This window comes from Octopus bimaculoides, chromosome 1 (assembly GCF_001194135.2).
Source record: "Octopus bimaculoides isolate UCB-OBI-ISO-001 chromosome 1, ASM119413v2, whole genome shotgun sequence".
In the NCBI taxonomy this organism is placed as follows: Eukaryota; Metazoa; Mollusca; class Cephalopoda; order Octopoda; family Octopodidae; genus Octopus; species Octopus bimaculoides.
The window spans coordinates 80,232,432-80,248,947 of NC_068981.1; the positions used below are offsets into that span (position 1 = coordinate 80,232,432).

At 35.7% G+C, this 16,516-nt stretch overlaps 1 protein-coding gene across 6 annotated transcripts in view; it reads left to right on the plus strand.

Annotated features, from left to right (window-relative positions):
• Positions 1-16,516, plus strand: part of LOC106870372 (uncharacterized) — a 213,924-nt gene that overhangs the window by 113,664 nt on the left and 83,744 nt on the right. For all 6 annotated transcript variants that reach the window (XM_052967713.1, XM_052967711.1, XM_052967716.1 and 3 more), the window contains one exon: positions 7,625-7,956. In XM_052967713.1, the coding sequence (XP_052823673.1) occupies positions 7,886-7,956 (71 nt within the window). In that variant the 5' untranslated portion in view covers positions 7,625-7,885. The remainder of the gene's footprint in view (positions 1-7,624; positions 7,957-16,516) is intronic.

Sequence of the window (16,516 nt, forward strand, 5' to 3'; positions counted from 1 at the left end):
ATATATATATACACCAGTCAACCACATGTTATTCTGCTGTAATATCTGATACTTATTTGCAAAGCAGGCGATCTGAGTCACAACACAATATATGCAATGGATTTGAAATGACAATCTTATTGTTAGTGCACTATAACCACACAGCTGAGAGGGCCATTAATTTACTTCCAGCAAAGCATTTTTCACAAATACTTACAACTGTTCATTACGTTGTCTCTCAACTTTACCATCCTCTTTTTCAAGAATTTCATCAACTTCATCCAAAACAATGCCTTTGTGTGGTAGATGGGATACGGTGCTGGCGTTGGAAACAGTGCTGTTTGCACTATATTTTTTGGAGTCCACAGGAATGGCTGTTGAAGTTGAAGCTACTACAGAATCTTGAGTTAGTCGGCTACTGGCATCTGACTCAAAGTTGAGAAACAGCATATCTCCATGACTGAGTGAAAAAATAGAGTTAAATTAGGTAAGAAGGGGTGTGTAAACTGAAATTATTAGTGATATCTTCAAAAAGCCCATGCTGAAATGAGAGTTAAAATTAGGTAAGATGTTGTTGGTTCAAGAGTAGAAGTATTTTTTTTATCAACCTTGGAAAGACAGAATAGACAAAATGAACTTGTGGGTAGTATCAATTTTGTAGAATATATCTAGATAGTTTATGGGTTTTAAATTTCAAGAGATGTTATTACCAGTCTGCTTCAGACCAATATAGATAGAAACAATGAAATTAGTAGGCAGATAATGAGAAAAAGAAGCGAATGATAGAGAAAGAGAAATGACACAAAGAAATGGAGCAGACAAGAGAAAGAAAGAGACAAAAAAAAAAATAAGAAAGAAACAGAAATATAAAATGAGAAAGGATGTGTGTATGTGTATGAGATGTAGAATGGCAAACAGATAAACCATGATAAAATGAGAGTGAGAACAAAATAGATAGCGATAAACAGTAAAGAGGAAGAGAGAAATTAAAGAAATTAAAAAGGAAACAAAAAGAACATCTCTCTTACTGAATGTCATAATTAGCCAAAGTTTTCACTCTGGATGTTCTTATAGGGAAATTTTTCTGTCGATCTTTGTAGACAGTCCAACCAATGTCACCGACTTGAAATTCATTCTGAACCTGAAAACAGATAAAACAGAATTGACTAATATTAATCTTACTAATACAAATTTTATTGAACTCTGATAGAAATGAAAATCAAACTCAATGCAGGAAGAATTTCAATCCAGATCAATAAACAATAAGAGTAGGCCCTCTAATACTAAGATAAGCACCTCTTGGCTAGAATGCGAATGCTAGCATAAGAAGATTTTTTACCCAACAGACAAAAAGATCCCTGAACTTGGCAGATTTTTCCCATGAAAAATATAGTGAACTCAGCACAGCAAGCCAACACAAGTATTTGTCAATACCACACAGATAGCAATACTAATGAAATAGATTTGTATCAACCTGTTCATTTTGTTCTTTCTTTTTACTTTTAGCCCAGGGAAGAAAGCTCAGCAAGTCCTCTCAAACTGAAAGAAGTTAAATATTTGGGCCATGAACATAAAGCTATACCAGTTAGGAAATTGTCAAGTATTATAGTCAAACCACAGATCTACTTTTTTGTCTGGGCACAAAGTTGTTTAGTTAGTATTGAACTACAGCAGCCCCCATTATTGTAATATATATTATGTACATTATTTACATTCAACGGATATTTGTCTTCATCTTGTTTGTTATTAACACAACAATTTCCCACGGGCATATGGCATAGTGGTTAAGAGCGTGGGTTACTAACCCCAAGATTTCGAGTTCGATTCCAAGTAGTGACATGAACAATAATAATAATAACATCGAAAAATACCTTAGGAATGAGAACCCAAGTTCAAAATTTCCCCCAAGACACCCGAAGAAGGCTGGAGGGTATATCAGCCGAAACGTTGTGTTAATAACAAACAAGATGAGGACAAATATCCGTTGAATGTAAATTATGTAAATAATGCACATAATTCCTCATCTCTTAAATATAGAACTGTAATATATTATGTAGTTTAAAGGGTTTCACACCTGAAAGGACATCCAAATATAACACAAGAAATGAAAGTCACCTGAAAATAATGGAGTTTTACCCTCCCTTTTAATGGTTTAGAAGAGGAAAGATAGTACCCATAACCATTTTCATGGCTTCTGAGAATATTGGGAAAAAAGCACTTCTCATAGTTAGCCATAGTATTAGGTTGGTAACTAAGTTCCCACTGTTTCTTTAAATTTAAATTTTTTAAAAGGTTTAATAAAAAATAACAACTAATTAATCAATAATGTATTCACCCTTGTTTACAACTTCTTCCCAATGTTCAACAAGATTTTCAATACCTCGTTGGTAGAAATCCTTGCACATTATAAGATGTGACTAAAAGGATTAGCGTTAGGAAGGACATCTGGCCATAACACTGACATCTCATTTGAACAGATATATTTACAAAATTACATAAGAATATCTTGAAATGCTAAAGAGTAAATCTATAATAAATGGCAAGTTTGTGTGTTTGTTACTTTAACTCCTCCAAGACTATCCAACAGACCTTGATGAAACTTGACATGTGTGGTGAGGTTTATGCCCATGCGGTCGCTTATGCACTTGAATTTTTAAAAAATCGATTTTTAATCAGCATCGATTTTTCAAAAATCGTAAAATTTCAGCATTTTTCGCACTAGCCATCATGACATCAATTTGACGAAAAATGCCGAAATTTGATGAAAAATGTTTCATGGGTATAAACAGACAGCTTATTAACGGTAATCTATTTAGCATTTGCTAATTCTTCATTTCAATGCAAATTGTTTTGATTTGCTAAAACTTATTATTTCAATTCATTGTTTTAATTTCACAGTGTTTCAGGTTTTGATTAGGTAAGAGCATTTTATTTCTCAAGCAAAATTTAGGCATTTTGCACACAAGCCGTCATGACATCAATTTGATGAAACGTGCTCCAAAGTGTAAAACTTTCACCATTTTATGCACGTGCATAAAAATGACGACAACACAGTTTCGCTACCAGACTCTGCTCATTTTTTCGTCAAATTGGTCCTACCCATTAATATAGATTTAATACTTTTGAAAATGTTTCATGGCTATAAACAAACATCGTATTAACCAGGTACTTCAGCTAGTTTATTCAATAAAATCACCATTGGCTTCAACCACGGCCTCCAGACGACTTTGGAATCTCCTGCAACTCTTCTGGATGGTCTCCTTGTTTAAGTTGGTGAATGCTGCCATAATCTTTGCCTTCAGTTCATCTTTGGTGTTACAAGGAGTTTTGTTGGTATCTCGCTCAACATAATAATCAAGAGGGTTGCAGTCTGAGGAGTTAGGTGGCCAGATGTTAGGGGTGATGTGGTCGCAGAAATTGTCTGACTGCCATGACTGGGTACTCCTGCTTGTGTGGCATGATGCATAGTCCTGTTGTCTGACATAGGGTCTTCCAACAGCCAACTTCTTGACCCAGAGCAACACTACCTCCTCCAGGTACTTGATGTAGGCCTCCATGTTGAGTCTGAGGCTGTGTGGGAAGATGAATAGAGGCATAACGTCACCATCACTAGTGATCACTCCAAACACCATGATGTTTGATTTTTATCACTCTTGGTACATGTTTTGGGAGCATGGCAAACATTCAGATTGACACCCAAACACTCTGAAATGTTTGTAATCGAGCTTCCGGCACGAATGCCAAGCAGTACAATATGTCATTTCCAAATTTCTGGCAGAGTGAATTGCTTCATGGTGCTGTTTTTCTCACAGTCACTGCTCAACTGACCCTACTATCCTGTGTAGTCAACAAAATCAAACACAAACGATGCACATATGCAGAATTAGAAATATAAAATGGCAACAATTTACCCATCACACCCTATATATATATATATATATATATATATATATATATATATATATTGAGAGAGAGACAGACAGAGATCAAGGAGACCTGTATATTTCAAGAGAGCAATTTTAACTAACAACTTGACTTATGTTAGAAATCTCTGCAAGAAGGTTTACTCTTTTTTTACAACCTTTGATATGTTGTTCATATGCTTGCGCATATATTTGTGCGTCTATAATGTTTCTTTTTCTTTATGTATGAAAATTGTTTGGAGTTGATAGAATGTTTTTGAACATTTCATAAACAACTTAAAAACCATCTTAACAACTTTCTTATCAGTTTCTCTTTTTTTTTTTTTCAACTGAAGTATTTTCTCTTGCACTCTATTATTGTTGTCACCATCATCACCACCACCACTGCTGTCACCATCATTGTCAAGTGGCTTGCTGACAGAATCATTACTGTGCTGGGCAAAATGCTTAACTGTATTTTGTCTGTCTTTACATTCTGAGTTCAAATTCTGCCATAGTTGACTTTGCCTTTCATCTTTTTGAGACCATTAAAATAAGTACCAGTTGAACACTGGTGTCGATGTAATCAACTTACCCCCACTCCAAAATTGTTGGCCTTGTGCCAAAATCTGAACCTGTTATCATTGATGACGTTCTTGGAGAAACTCTAGGCATTGACAAGGATGAATGAGCTGGTTTATTTTTGAGGACTTTCTGGCCTGATACAACTATGGATAGCTTTCAGAAATCCCTGGACTCATAGTGCTACCAGGCACGGACAGACTAGGGATTTCTGGAAGTTATCCAGTCAGAAGAGCTGTGAGGCAGAACTGTTTGAGATGCATGCAGAGCGCCTAAACTGTTTTGCATGCACTTGTGCAATGTCTGAGTATTGTTGACTTGTGGAGTTCTGTTGAACAGCTGTTATCACATGTGGGACAAATTCAACTATTAGCCAAATCTATCATGCACCTCAACCCACTACTCACCTTTAACAATGCTGGGCAGGCAGTGTTCTTCTGTCTAGTGGCTATGGCAAAAGAGGTTGTGTGGTGGACGAGGCTGAAAGGATTGGGGAAAGACACTCTCCTCTTTGGTCAAGTTCTCATTAACTTTAAGTTTCACTTGGGAAGGAAAGTGAGGGTGGAGGGGAAAATGGTACCTTTGAGTGAATTTCTGAAAAGATGGGTGTTTCTGGCAAAAATGGTTAGGGGGAATGGTCCTACTTTAAGTATGCACCTGTAGACTGGTGAGCAGGAAATAGGGCAAGTACCTTTGGTGGTCAGGGTAATCCTGGATCTGTGAGGTTCCTTGATTGGCCCTAGTTGGAGTTTCTCCTGTATCAGAACTGCATCGTTCATATTATCACATACATTCTATACTGTGTATACTTTTATTGCATTTCACTGTCTTTTCCATTTCTTTCTCCCCGTCCTTTATATAAATCCCTACACAAATTGTGGTCTGCTCTTTTGATGTCCCCCTCATCTGTGCCCCTGTGGCTAATAAAAGAAACCATTGTTACCATCATCATCATCAACTTGATTTTAAGCAAAAATTTCACTGAAAAGCATGCTTTATCAGGTTTCAAGAAACAAGCTATGTTTAATGAAGAAAGTTGATTACAATAAGCTGTAAATACTGAGCAACTGTCTTATTTCAGTAATGGTATAATGTAACAGAGTAAGTTATGGGAATGTTTTTTTATTTATTTTTCACTCTCTCTCTCTCTCTCTCTCTCTCTCTCTCTCTCTCTCTCTCTCTCTCTCTCTCTCTCTCTCTCTCTCTCTCTCTCTCTCTCTCTCTCTCTCTTAATGTGTTATTGTTGAAGGTTGTACATACTACTATATAGTATTTTCTTCTACAAATCTCAGGGATGACTTTTCCTCTTCTTTATTTTCATTTTATTTTTATATATTTTAAACTTTGAATAACTGCAAAATATATAACTCACTAGTGAACAGCAGTATCTAGTTGTAAATAAATAGGTAAAATAGATAAATAAATCCTTACTCAAGTATATGTTAATGAAAAATGTAGAGGCTGTTGTATGAAGAACTTCTGTCAGTGATATTTCATTGGAGGTTGTTCTATACTTCTCTGGCAAGGACACATTTTTATATCATAAATTCTGCAACCAGTGGTACATTCCACCAGACAAGGGCATTTTTTTTTTAGTCCTCTCCCCTGCTGTTCCTTACAATTGCTACCATAACTAACATTGCTAAGAAGGATAATCATCTCTATTTCCCCCTTCCTTTTGAAGAATTACGCAGTTTCATTGCAAACATACTGTATACATTTCTATCATAGTTTTTATTATGTGTTAGTTATGAATGTGATGCTAACTTTACGTAACTGGTTCTGTCCCCATACATATATATTTGTGTGTGTTTCTTTTAAAAGCTTTTTAGTTGATGAGGCATAAACTAGTATTGAAGGAAAGGGTATAGTGTTGTTTCTTTATTTCATGACCTCTTCAGCTCTGATTTGGTAACTTCTAAACTAAAAATTAATGAAATTTCTTGCACATACAATTTGTATTATTTTAAATGGGCTTTTCATGCAAAATGTTATTTCTTTTCTTTTCGTCATTTGGAACTATGGAACTCTTTTATAGATTGAGTTAAGGTTGTTCATTGACTTTATCTAATTTCATCATTCTGGTTAATTAAAAAACTTCAAACTATGCTTGGCTGAATTATATATAGATGTGTGTGTGTGTGTGTGTATACATACATACATATATTTATGTATATTCTCATAGCTCAGTAATCTTTTTATTTTTTTTTGTTTTGCATCAACTTTAAAGTTCAAAGTTTAAGATATAAATCCATTTTATAAAACCATCAACTTTCAGGTAGGTGTTTGCAACCATGAAGAGAGTTAAGTGAAACCTTATAAAATAAGTTGATATATTATAAATCTATGACAACTGACTCTCTTACCTTTCTGGAGGAGAAAATTTTTTTCTTTTTTTTGCTTTCTTTTGCTAGTTTTGGTATTAACAGGATGATGTAATCATAAAAAACTGTGCTTATTGTATGAGATTTTGAGATTTTAAGAACTAATTTTGGGTTCCTGATGTGGTGTCATTTATTATTTCTTCTAATCTGTTTTTCTGGTAACATACTTATTCCACATGAATTTTTTTCTAAATTTATCATTATTCTCCAGGATGTAGAGAATCCATGAATCTCATACCCTTTTCCTTTTAATGTCATATAAATTAAAGACACTTCTTGACACAGTTAGTGGGATTGAACCTGCTTGGAAAGCAAACCTCTTAATCACACAGCTAATGCTGCACCTTCAAACCATATCTGCACTTGCCACACCTGCACCTAATGATGATTTGAAATTAATTATTTATTTCATTGACTAGGCATATCTAATTTTGTCAGAAAGAGATATAAATGATTGAAATTTATTACAATATATTATTGATATTTCATTCATCTGGAAAATGAGGGTCTGAAATTTGAACTCAGAACAGTGAACTATCAAACTAGTCTCAGTACTGAACTGATCTAAATAATCCTTGAGATAAACAATATAGTGAATAACTTAAATAAACTTAATGTTCTGTATTTTCATGTTTTCCCCTCCTTGCCCACCTCTCTCTCTCTCTCTCTCTCTCTGTTTCTGACTTTCTTTTACAGTTGTTATAAAATACTTAATAATTTTTTTTTAAATAATAACCATTTTAAAAATTATTTTTTTGTTTTGTTTCTTTCACACAGACTGCCAAATTGCTATGGTTCATCTAATGATAATGTCAATGACACTACTGATAACTGCTGTTGCTATTGCTACAAGTTCTTCCACAACTACTGATCTCCAAGAAACTTCAGAATTATCATCCTGTGCTCAGCCTTTGCAGAAACATCTATAAATATGAACTGGTCTTTTCACTTTCATCACCTGAGGTGTTGCCAGTGCTGCTAACTCAGGTGGACTAATGCAGGCTACAAATAGGTCCTGCTAGCCAATGGTAGCAAACCATGTCTGTGCTCCGCAATGTTTTTGGAGGATGTGTTTCTAATAAGAGCACAGAGAATATAAAAACTGAAAAGTAAGTATTCTTCTTTCGTATCCATGAATTCACACTTTTAGCACACCGGAATATCACCTGGCAATTTATATAGATACCTCTGCTAGATAGTTGACGTTAGGAAGGACATCCAGCTGTAAAAACAGTGCTGAAACAGACACAGAAGTCTGGTGCAGGCTTCTGCCTGGCCAGCTCCTGTCAACCCGTTCAACCCATGCCAGCATGGAAGGCAGGCGTTAAACAATGATGAGGATGATGATGACCTAAAACTTTAGCATTCAAACCAGCCATATTTGACCAAAATATCTTAATTGTTTTATGTTCAAACCAGCCAAGTCTAGCCTCTCACATCTACCCTGCAATGTCATTCTAAACATAAACAACTACATCATTGAAATTTTGAAGCTATGAGATAATGTGTGGTTGATTCAAAATAATTTGAATAAATAAGCATTGCAATTGACAGAGTAATGTGAATGCTGAAGGGTTAAATTTTTACAAACCTTTTTTTTTTCATCAATATGTTGGTTCATTTATATTTTTACTATAAATATGTGTGTATGGACACAGGGGTGGCAGAATGATTAAAAAGTTAGTTTCTCAACAATTACAATATTCCAAGTTCCATCAAGCTGTGCAACACTTTAGGTCGTTGTTTGTGTTTTGGGTTTGTTTGTTTGTTTTTTTTACTATAGCTTTGAGTGAAACTCAGCCAATGGAAACTGCTTGAAATCCTTCTATGTTAGCTGTATTTGAGGATTACATTAAGTATAATTCAATGAGGTATGGAATTCATTTGACTGAAAAACTGGAACAAGATTGAGACAAGACCCATCACTCACATATTTTTTGTTGTTGCTGTTGAATGTATTTGCCAGCTCTGGTCATCCAGTTTACTTTCATTCATAATCTACCTCAAACTACACAACCCAGTGTGTTCTTTTGTAATTAAGATGTTATGGTATGTGATTTAAGAGATATAGGTACTATATTTTGTGGCACATGGCTCGGTGGTTAGAGCATCGGGCTCGTAATCATATGGTAGTGAGTTCGATTTCCAGAGTGGGCTGTGTGTTGTGTTCTTGAGCAAGACACTTTATTTCATATTGCTCCAGTTCACTCACCTGTAGAAATGAGTTAGTGTCACTGGTGCCAAGCTGTATCAGCTTTTCCCTTTCCCTTGGATAACATTGGTGGCATGGAGAGTGGAGGCTGGTATGCATAGGCAGCTGTAGGTCTTCCATAAACAAACTTGCCTGGACTTGTGCCTCAGAGGTTAACTTTCTAGGTGCAATCCCATGGTCATTCATGATTGAAGGGGGTCTTTACCCTTTACCCTATTCTACTGGTTAAGCAACTGTGTAAATGCTTCCTTGTCTCATACACATTATTTGAGAAAAAGAACTGATATGTATTGCATGTACAGGAGTGTATCTGTGATTAGAGAAGGCATTTGGAGGAGTGATGTATGTGATTTGTTGGGGTGTAAGTGTACGAGTATTGAAGTTTATAGTGGTTTTAAGTTAACGGGTGTGTGGTGCTGGTGCATGTGTGTAATCATTAAGGTATATGAGGAAGGCATGGATGTGTGGATGTGGAAGCAGGCACAAGTGTGAGGTAAAAAGGAAGGCAAGAGGAATATGGAGGGTATGATAGAAGTGCATGCAAGGGTACAAATTTGAGATGCTGTTAACATGGAAGGAGTTATGAACAAATGAAGTGAGAGAGAGAAATGGTAAGAGTTCAGGGACAGAAGAGAAGTTACACAAAAATGAATTAGAAAACAAAATACTGGTGAAAACATACAAGCAGTTTGTATGTTCATGCATGTGTTTGTTGACTTATGTCTGAATATTTGAGGGTGTGTACACACATAAACACAAACAAACAAACAAAAATTACTATCATATACTGAATGAACTACTTCATTGGTAACTGTAGTTCACTGATACCAGTTCTATCTGGCTTTAACTTGGCCAGTTTTCAAAGGATAATATTGAATAGTTTATCTATCTGTTGAAAGGGTAGTAGTACAGTTGACACTGATTGAATAGACATCATAGATCATTGTTAGGTCCAGATCAGTTGGTTATAAAATAATAATAGTATTTTTTTGCCTCCATCACTCACAGACATGAAATAAATAAAGCATGTATGGATTATATTAAATTTATACTTTGCATATCTACTAGAAACCCAGCCTTGCTCTGATTTAGTACCATCATTGCTTATACCTAATTCTGGCTGTGGCTACAAACAATATTTTGGAAAGATTTTTTGAAATAGCTACATGTCAGAAAATTATAAATAAAGCTTTGATATCTGAAATATAGAAGTTTTATGGATAGTTTTTATGTTTAACATTAAATAGCAATAGAAAGACAGAAGTGGTGGTGTCCTAGATTAAATGACATGCAATATTTACTTATGTCTCCTTTGAGTTGAAACCCTGCTTGTGTTTCATCTCTCTGGGCTTGTAAAATAATATACTGGAGTTGATTCAATCAACTATATCCCTTTTCTGCCAGTGTGGGAAATGAATATTTAATACGGCAGAGTGTATTATAATACTATTAATAATATCAATTCTTGTTTGAATATTAAATTATGACACATTAGACACAGCAGGTGATATAGCATATCCATCCTATACATATGGAGTAGAGATTTTTGACAGCTGTTAAAATACTGGTTACTAAAAGCTGAATAAATGTGAAACAGCTTTGTGAATATGTGTTGCATCTCAGCTCATATGTATTGAGTTAAAATGTACTGTAGGCAGTGGTATAGCAAGGGTTCTCAGCATTGGTGGGAGTGGGGGGCTAAGACACCTTTGGCACCACCACCCCACTTTAATTAACAGGCATAATAGGCCAGAGGAAATTTTGTACTCCTTCACATCTGTATCAGGGAAAGGGATGCCCCTGCTCCCCCTCTTGTTACAGCTCTAACTATGTGTCCTGTTGTGTATTTGGGACGGACACTTAATTCCATGTAGTTAAATCACCTTGTCTTTGAGAATAGAGGCTATGTTATCTCTGATAGATTCCAGGAGGAAATTTCTCTCTCATCTTTTTAGTATTGTTAAAGTAGATATGTGTACCTGTTTTTGTGAATACCCACTGATACTCTATATAGAGTACCTACTGGACTCTATATAAAGACATTTACATTCATTTGTAATACTGACAATGATCAGTTTGTGAGGAAATATTAATTAATTTGGTAACTTTGGTAAAGCAATATTCCATGAAACAACACTACTTTTAGTCAGTTTATTAGTTTCCTGACCAAATATTCTCAAAAGCACTTGCTTGGTATTTAGTGATAATTTAACCCATTAGCATTTAAACCAGCCATATTAGGCCCAAATACGTTACCTGTTTCATGTTTAAACATGCTAGATTTGATCTCTTACACCTACCCTACAATGTCATTCTAAAAATGAGCAATCACATCATCAAAATCTTGAAGCTATGAGATAATGCATGATTAATTCAAAATTATGTGAATCAGTAACTATTAAATTTGACAGTGTAATCTGGATGCTAAAGGGTTAAACACAACTTGTTTTCATTTTTGTTTGGGATTCTTATCTAGGTTGATAATCATGCAAAAATATTTTTGTGATAAGACATTGTTTTACTTCCATTAACATCATCATCATCATCATCATCATCATCATCACCACCACCACCACCACCACCACCATTCAATGTCCATTTTCCATTCTTGCATGGGTCAGATGGGATTTGTTGAGGTAGTTTTCTATGGCTGGATGCCCTTCCTGTTGCCAGCCTCTTTACCTGCTTCCAAGCAAGGTAATATTTCCCTATGACCAGACATGTTTTTCATGGTAAACTGGAATTGAACAACAATATTTACAGCCACCACATAATGTCAAGACATGGGTACATGCACACACACACACACACTAGGTTTCTTTCAGTCTCTGATCCAAATCTACATACAAGCCTCTGGTCAGCCCAAGGTTTTAAGTAGAAAACACTTGTCCAAAGTATTGCAAGGTGCTGCAAAACCCAACACTCCATGGTTGAGAAACAAGCATCTCCTCCACACAGCTATGCTTGCGCCTGAAAAAGTTTCATCCTGCTCATGTTTTAAATTTCTGCTTCCGTTTTCACATATTCATTTCTTTTTAGTAATGCCATCTATTTTCACAAAATCTTCTCAAACACTTGTACATCTGAAAAATACTTGTATCTGAAGTGAGTCAACAACCACCAAGCTAATCGAAGTTATGACTTTTGATCTTATGAATTTATTTCACTATTTATTTTCATCTTTCTTATATATTTTAGAATCTATTTCAATAATTTTTGTTTTTGTTTCCATCTTTCATGGAAATATTTTTAAGAAAATGGAGGGAGGTAGGTGACTACTTGTACATCAGTTGTTGAGGAAGCTTTGACTGCTATGGGTGACCACATACAGGCAGGATTTCTGGTGATGCAGGATTTCAGTTGAGACCATTCTGTCTTTTAGCTAGTGCAAGACATTCAGGACCACTTTATCCAGCATGTCCTTTTCTAAGATGGTAGGGTTTGAATTGTAGGATATTTGGCTGCTATTTCTAGCAGGTTGAGTAAACATTAGAGGTACCTTCATTGGCTTATACAATCTTTGTGATCGACAAACTGAAGTGAAAGAGTATGAGGTTGTATTTTGGTGGAAGTTGACATGTTCCAAAGACAAAATTGTTAAATATTGTGTGTAATTACTAGTGTTAAATATAATTTACAACATAGGTGTTGGCATAGTCCATAAGTGGAGGTGTGGTTGTGTAGTAAGAATTTTGCTTCCCAACCACATGGTTTTGGATTCAGTCCTGCTTCATGCCACTTTGGACAAGTGTCTTCTTCTATAGCCATGGGCCAACCAAAGCCTTGTGTGTGGGTTTGGTAGACAGAAACTGAAAGAAATCCATTGTATGTGGTGCATGTGTTACTCTCTCCTGTCTTGACACCACTTAATAATTGTAAACAAGTGTTACTATCCTTCATTTCCAATCTTCCATGTGGAAATATTACCTTACTTGAAAAAAGTGGACACTAAAATGATGTTTATTATGATAATGATATTGATAATATAAGGATGGTTTTAGTTGTTAAATCAACATCTGTGAGATGATCATGTTATTTTGTTAAAACTCTTAAGAATGTTGAACTACAATGAAGCAAAGATGAAACATGAATTAAGTCAGTTACAATGGTAACTGAATCGAAGTCAAAGCAAAACAATGCTAATGGTCTAACACATCAATGTGGTGTTAGAATCAATGGATCTATAGCTATTAATCATAGTGAGGGTGAAAAGTTTTATGTTAAGAGATGAATTAAGAAAATGAAATATTTTATGAATGGAATAACAGAAAGAGTAATGCTTAAACACACTCACTGATACATGCACTCTTACAGAGCTTTTAACCATTGTTAGCCATGAGAGAAGATAAATGATTTGTAAAATATATGTGACTGATCAATCCTACTAAGACTAAAATATGGCAGATCAGCAAATATATCCTTGGTAAAATAATCCCCTTACCTTTATCTCTATGGAACTGTGCAGTGGAAGTCATTAAATGGCTTAAAGCAATTCCCAATGAAAGCAGATGCAAATTTTTCCAGTTCGGCATTTGTGATTATTATGCATTAATCACTCTACTCATATTGATTAATACAATCATTTATGCGAAATGAATCGCCACTATCACAGAGAAAGAAATTGAAATACAGACTTGAAAACCAGTTGTCAAATATGATAACATATGGATTACCAGAAAATCTAACAATCCTTTCAATGTTACCTGTCAGTACCCAGAACTCTACGGAAACTAGTGACCTCATTGTCTCTACATACTGCAAAAATGGAAGCCTGCTTTCCTGGAATCTTAGGCAATTTTTATTGAGACAAAGGGGCTTTAATTCTAAATACTGTCAAACTATGTACAACCAATGGATTTAGGGAGAGAAAAAACCCTCCACAGCTTCTCTAAGGCCACCATCTGTCAAAGTCAGCCATACATTTGCACATGTATGCACAAACCTGGGCAAAATTCTTTGAGGAAGTTTGGCTGCTATTCATGCATGCAAGTCTTCTCTCTCTGCAACACTGAAGGAAAAAACTGCCAACCTGAGTCAATGCAGTTTGGCAACTGTGTTATTGCAGGCATTGCTTTCAGAATGCTAAGAACTGAAACAATTATTGCACAGTACCTTGCTCAATTCTCTAGCAGTTCTGTTGATCCACTGCCCTAGATTGGTACTCTTTTAATCAATGCTGAGAAGATAAAAAGTAAAGTTGTTCTCAGTGGGGTTTGAAGTTAAAGTCAATACAGGAACATAGAAATTGACAACCAGTGGTAGGGAGTGGTGAAGATGATAAAAGGTATGTAGTCAACAGATGCCTAATACATGATACATGCTTACACACACACACGCTTGCAAGCATGTGCACACATACGCACACACGCACATACACAGATATATAACTACAGTTTAAGTGGAAGGATAACCTTGACAAGCAGTTGCTAGGGGAAGGCAATGAAGTTGTAAGTGTGTGTGTGTGTAGGTATACTTATGTATCTCTATATAATAATAACTGATATAAATGTTGGTTATTTGATTTCTTTAATCATGCTTTACATTATATGGAAAGAGAGAGAGAGGGGGTTGTAAGTGAAAGAGAGGTACAGAAAGCATTCATATAAGAGGTACAGGATGAGTACACATACAAGGCACTGAAGAATAAACATTTTCTAATGAAATTTTGCAGATAGGTTTTTGATGGGGTACGTTGAAATTTATTAATTGAATTTAATAAACTAAATATACAAATGAGAAATCTAGTTTATTTCATTTTACTTAATAAATATTTTCCTTCTGAAAAGTAGCATTCATTTCAGCATTTTGTACAAGCACCAAGAAATTTGATAAAAATTAAATTATAACTATTGTATGCATAACATATTTCCTGGTAGTACCCATGGTAACAAACGTATACTTCCAAAGTAACTTGTCATGAGACTGGTAACTCTCTAAGATATATATATATATATATATATATACATATATATATATATATATAAGATGGAGGTAAAAATAGCACAGAGGTAAATCTAAGACATTTCAATTTAAGAAGAAATTTGATAAAAATGATTTTAAAAATTATATAAAGAAAATATTACCGGTTTTGGTGAATCTCATCTTATCAAATCATCATCATCATTATCATCTGCTTTCCATGCTGGCATGGATTGGACGGTTTGACTGAGGACATAAAAAGCACCATTGGGAGAATGGCTTCATGACTTTCTGAAGGATAGAAGTCAGGTGGTAGTAGCCAATGGAGCCACCTCCAATGACATGCAAATAGTGAGCTGTGTTCCGCAAGGCACAGTTTTGGGACCACTACTGTTCATAATGGCCCTCTCAGACATGCCCTCAGCTACACAGAGAGCCACGAGCACAAGTTATGCAGATGATACAAAAGTCTCACAGGTAATACAGAACCCTGAAGACACTATGCACCTGCAATGTGAGCTGGATGAAATATACAAGTGGGCTGAAAAGAATAACATGCAGTTTAATGCTGAAAAGTTTCAAGCCTTGTGCTATCAGCATGCAAAACTAAATGCAATACCCATTAAATACCCGGAGGGATTGCAACCCAGAGGTACAGTCAGTGTGAGACCTGGGCATTTACATGAGTAATGATGCATCCTTTCATATGCATGTTGCTAAATTAGCAATGAAATGCAGGCAACTAACCAGATGGATTCTTAGAACTTTTAGAACAAGAAATCAGGAAACCATGCTGGTCCTCTGGAGGACACTTGTCCTAAGCCACTTTGACTATTGCTCTCAGCTGTAGTCACCAACCAGTGTCAAATTAATCTCAGAACTTGAGGCAATCCAACGAAGCTACACGAAGAAGATAGCCTCTATGCAACATATAAGCTATTGGAAAAGACTCAAAAGATTAAGACTCTATTTCTTAGAGCGCAGGTGAGAAAGATATGCCATAATATACATCTGGAAGATCCTCGAAGGACTTGTCCCAAACTTTGGCATTGAAAGTTACACAAATACTAGAACTGGGCACCACTGCATAGTGCCAAGGACTCCAAATTTGCCATCAAGATGTAGGACAAGATACTGCAATAGCTTGGGCTTCAGAGGTCCACAGCTCTTCAATATCCTCCCGAAGGACCTGAGAGACCTGCATGGGGTGGATGTAGGTAAAGCTGGACCTCTTCCTGTCAAGTGCCTCAGATGAACTAATTTCATGCCAGGAAATGCAGATTAGGGTAGCTGCATCACACTCTCTCATGCACCAAATGTCAATTCCTGAAAAGCATTCGTGAAGTAAAATTATGTAGCAACACCAAATGGCGGTGCCCCAGCATGGCCACAGCTCAAGAGTTGAAACTAGATGAAATGAAAAATATATACATATATATATATATATATATATATCCTCAGTCAAATCGTCCAACCCATGCTAGCATGGAAAGCGGACGTTAAACGATGATGATGATGATGATGATGATATATACACA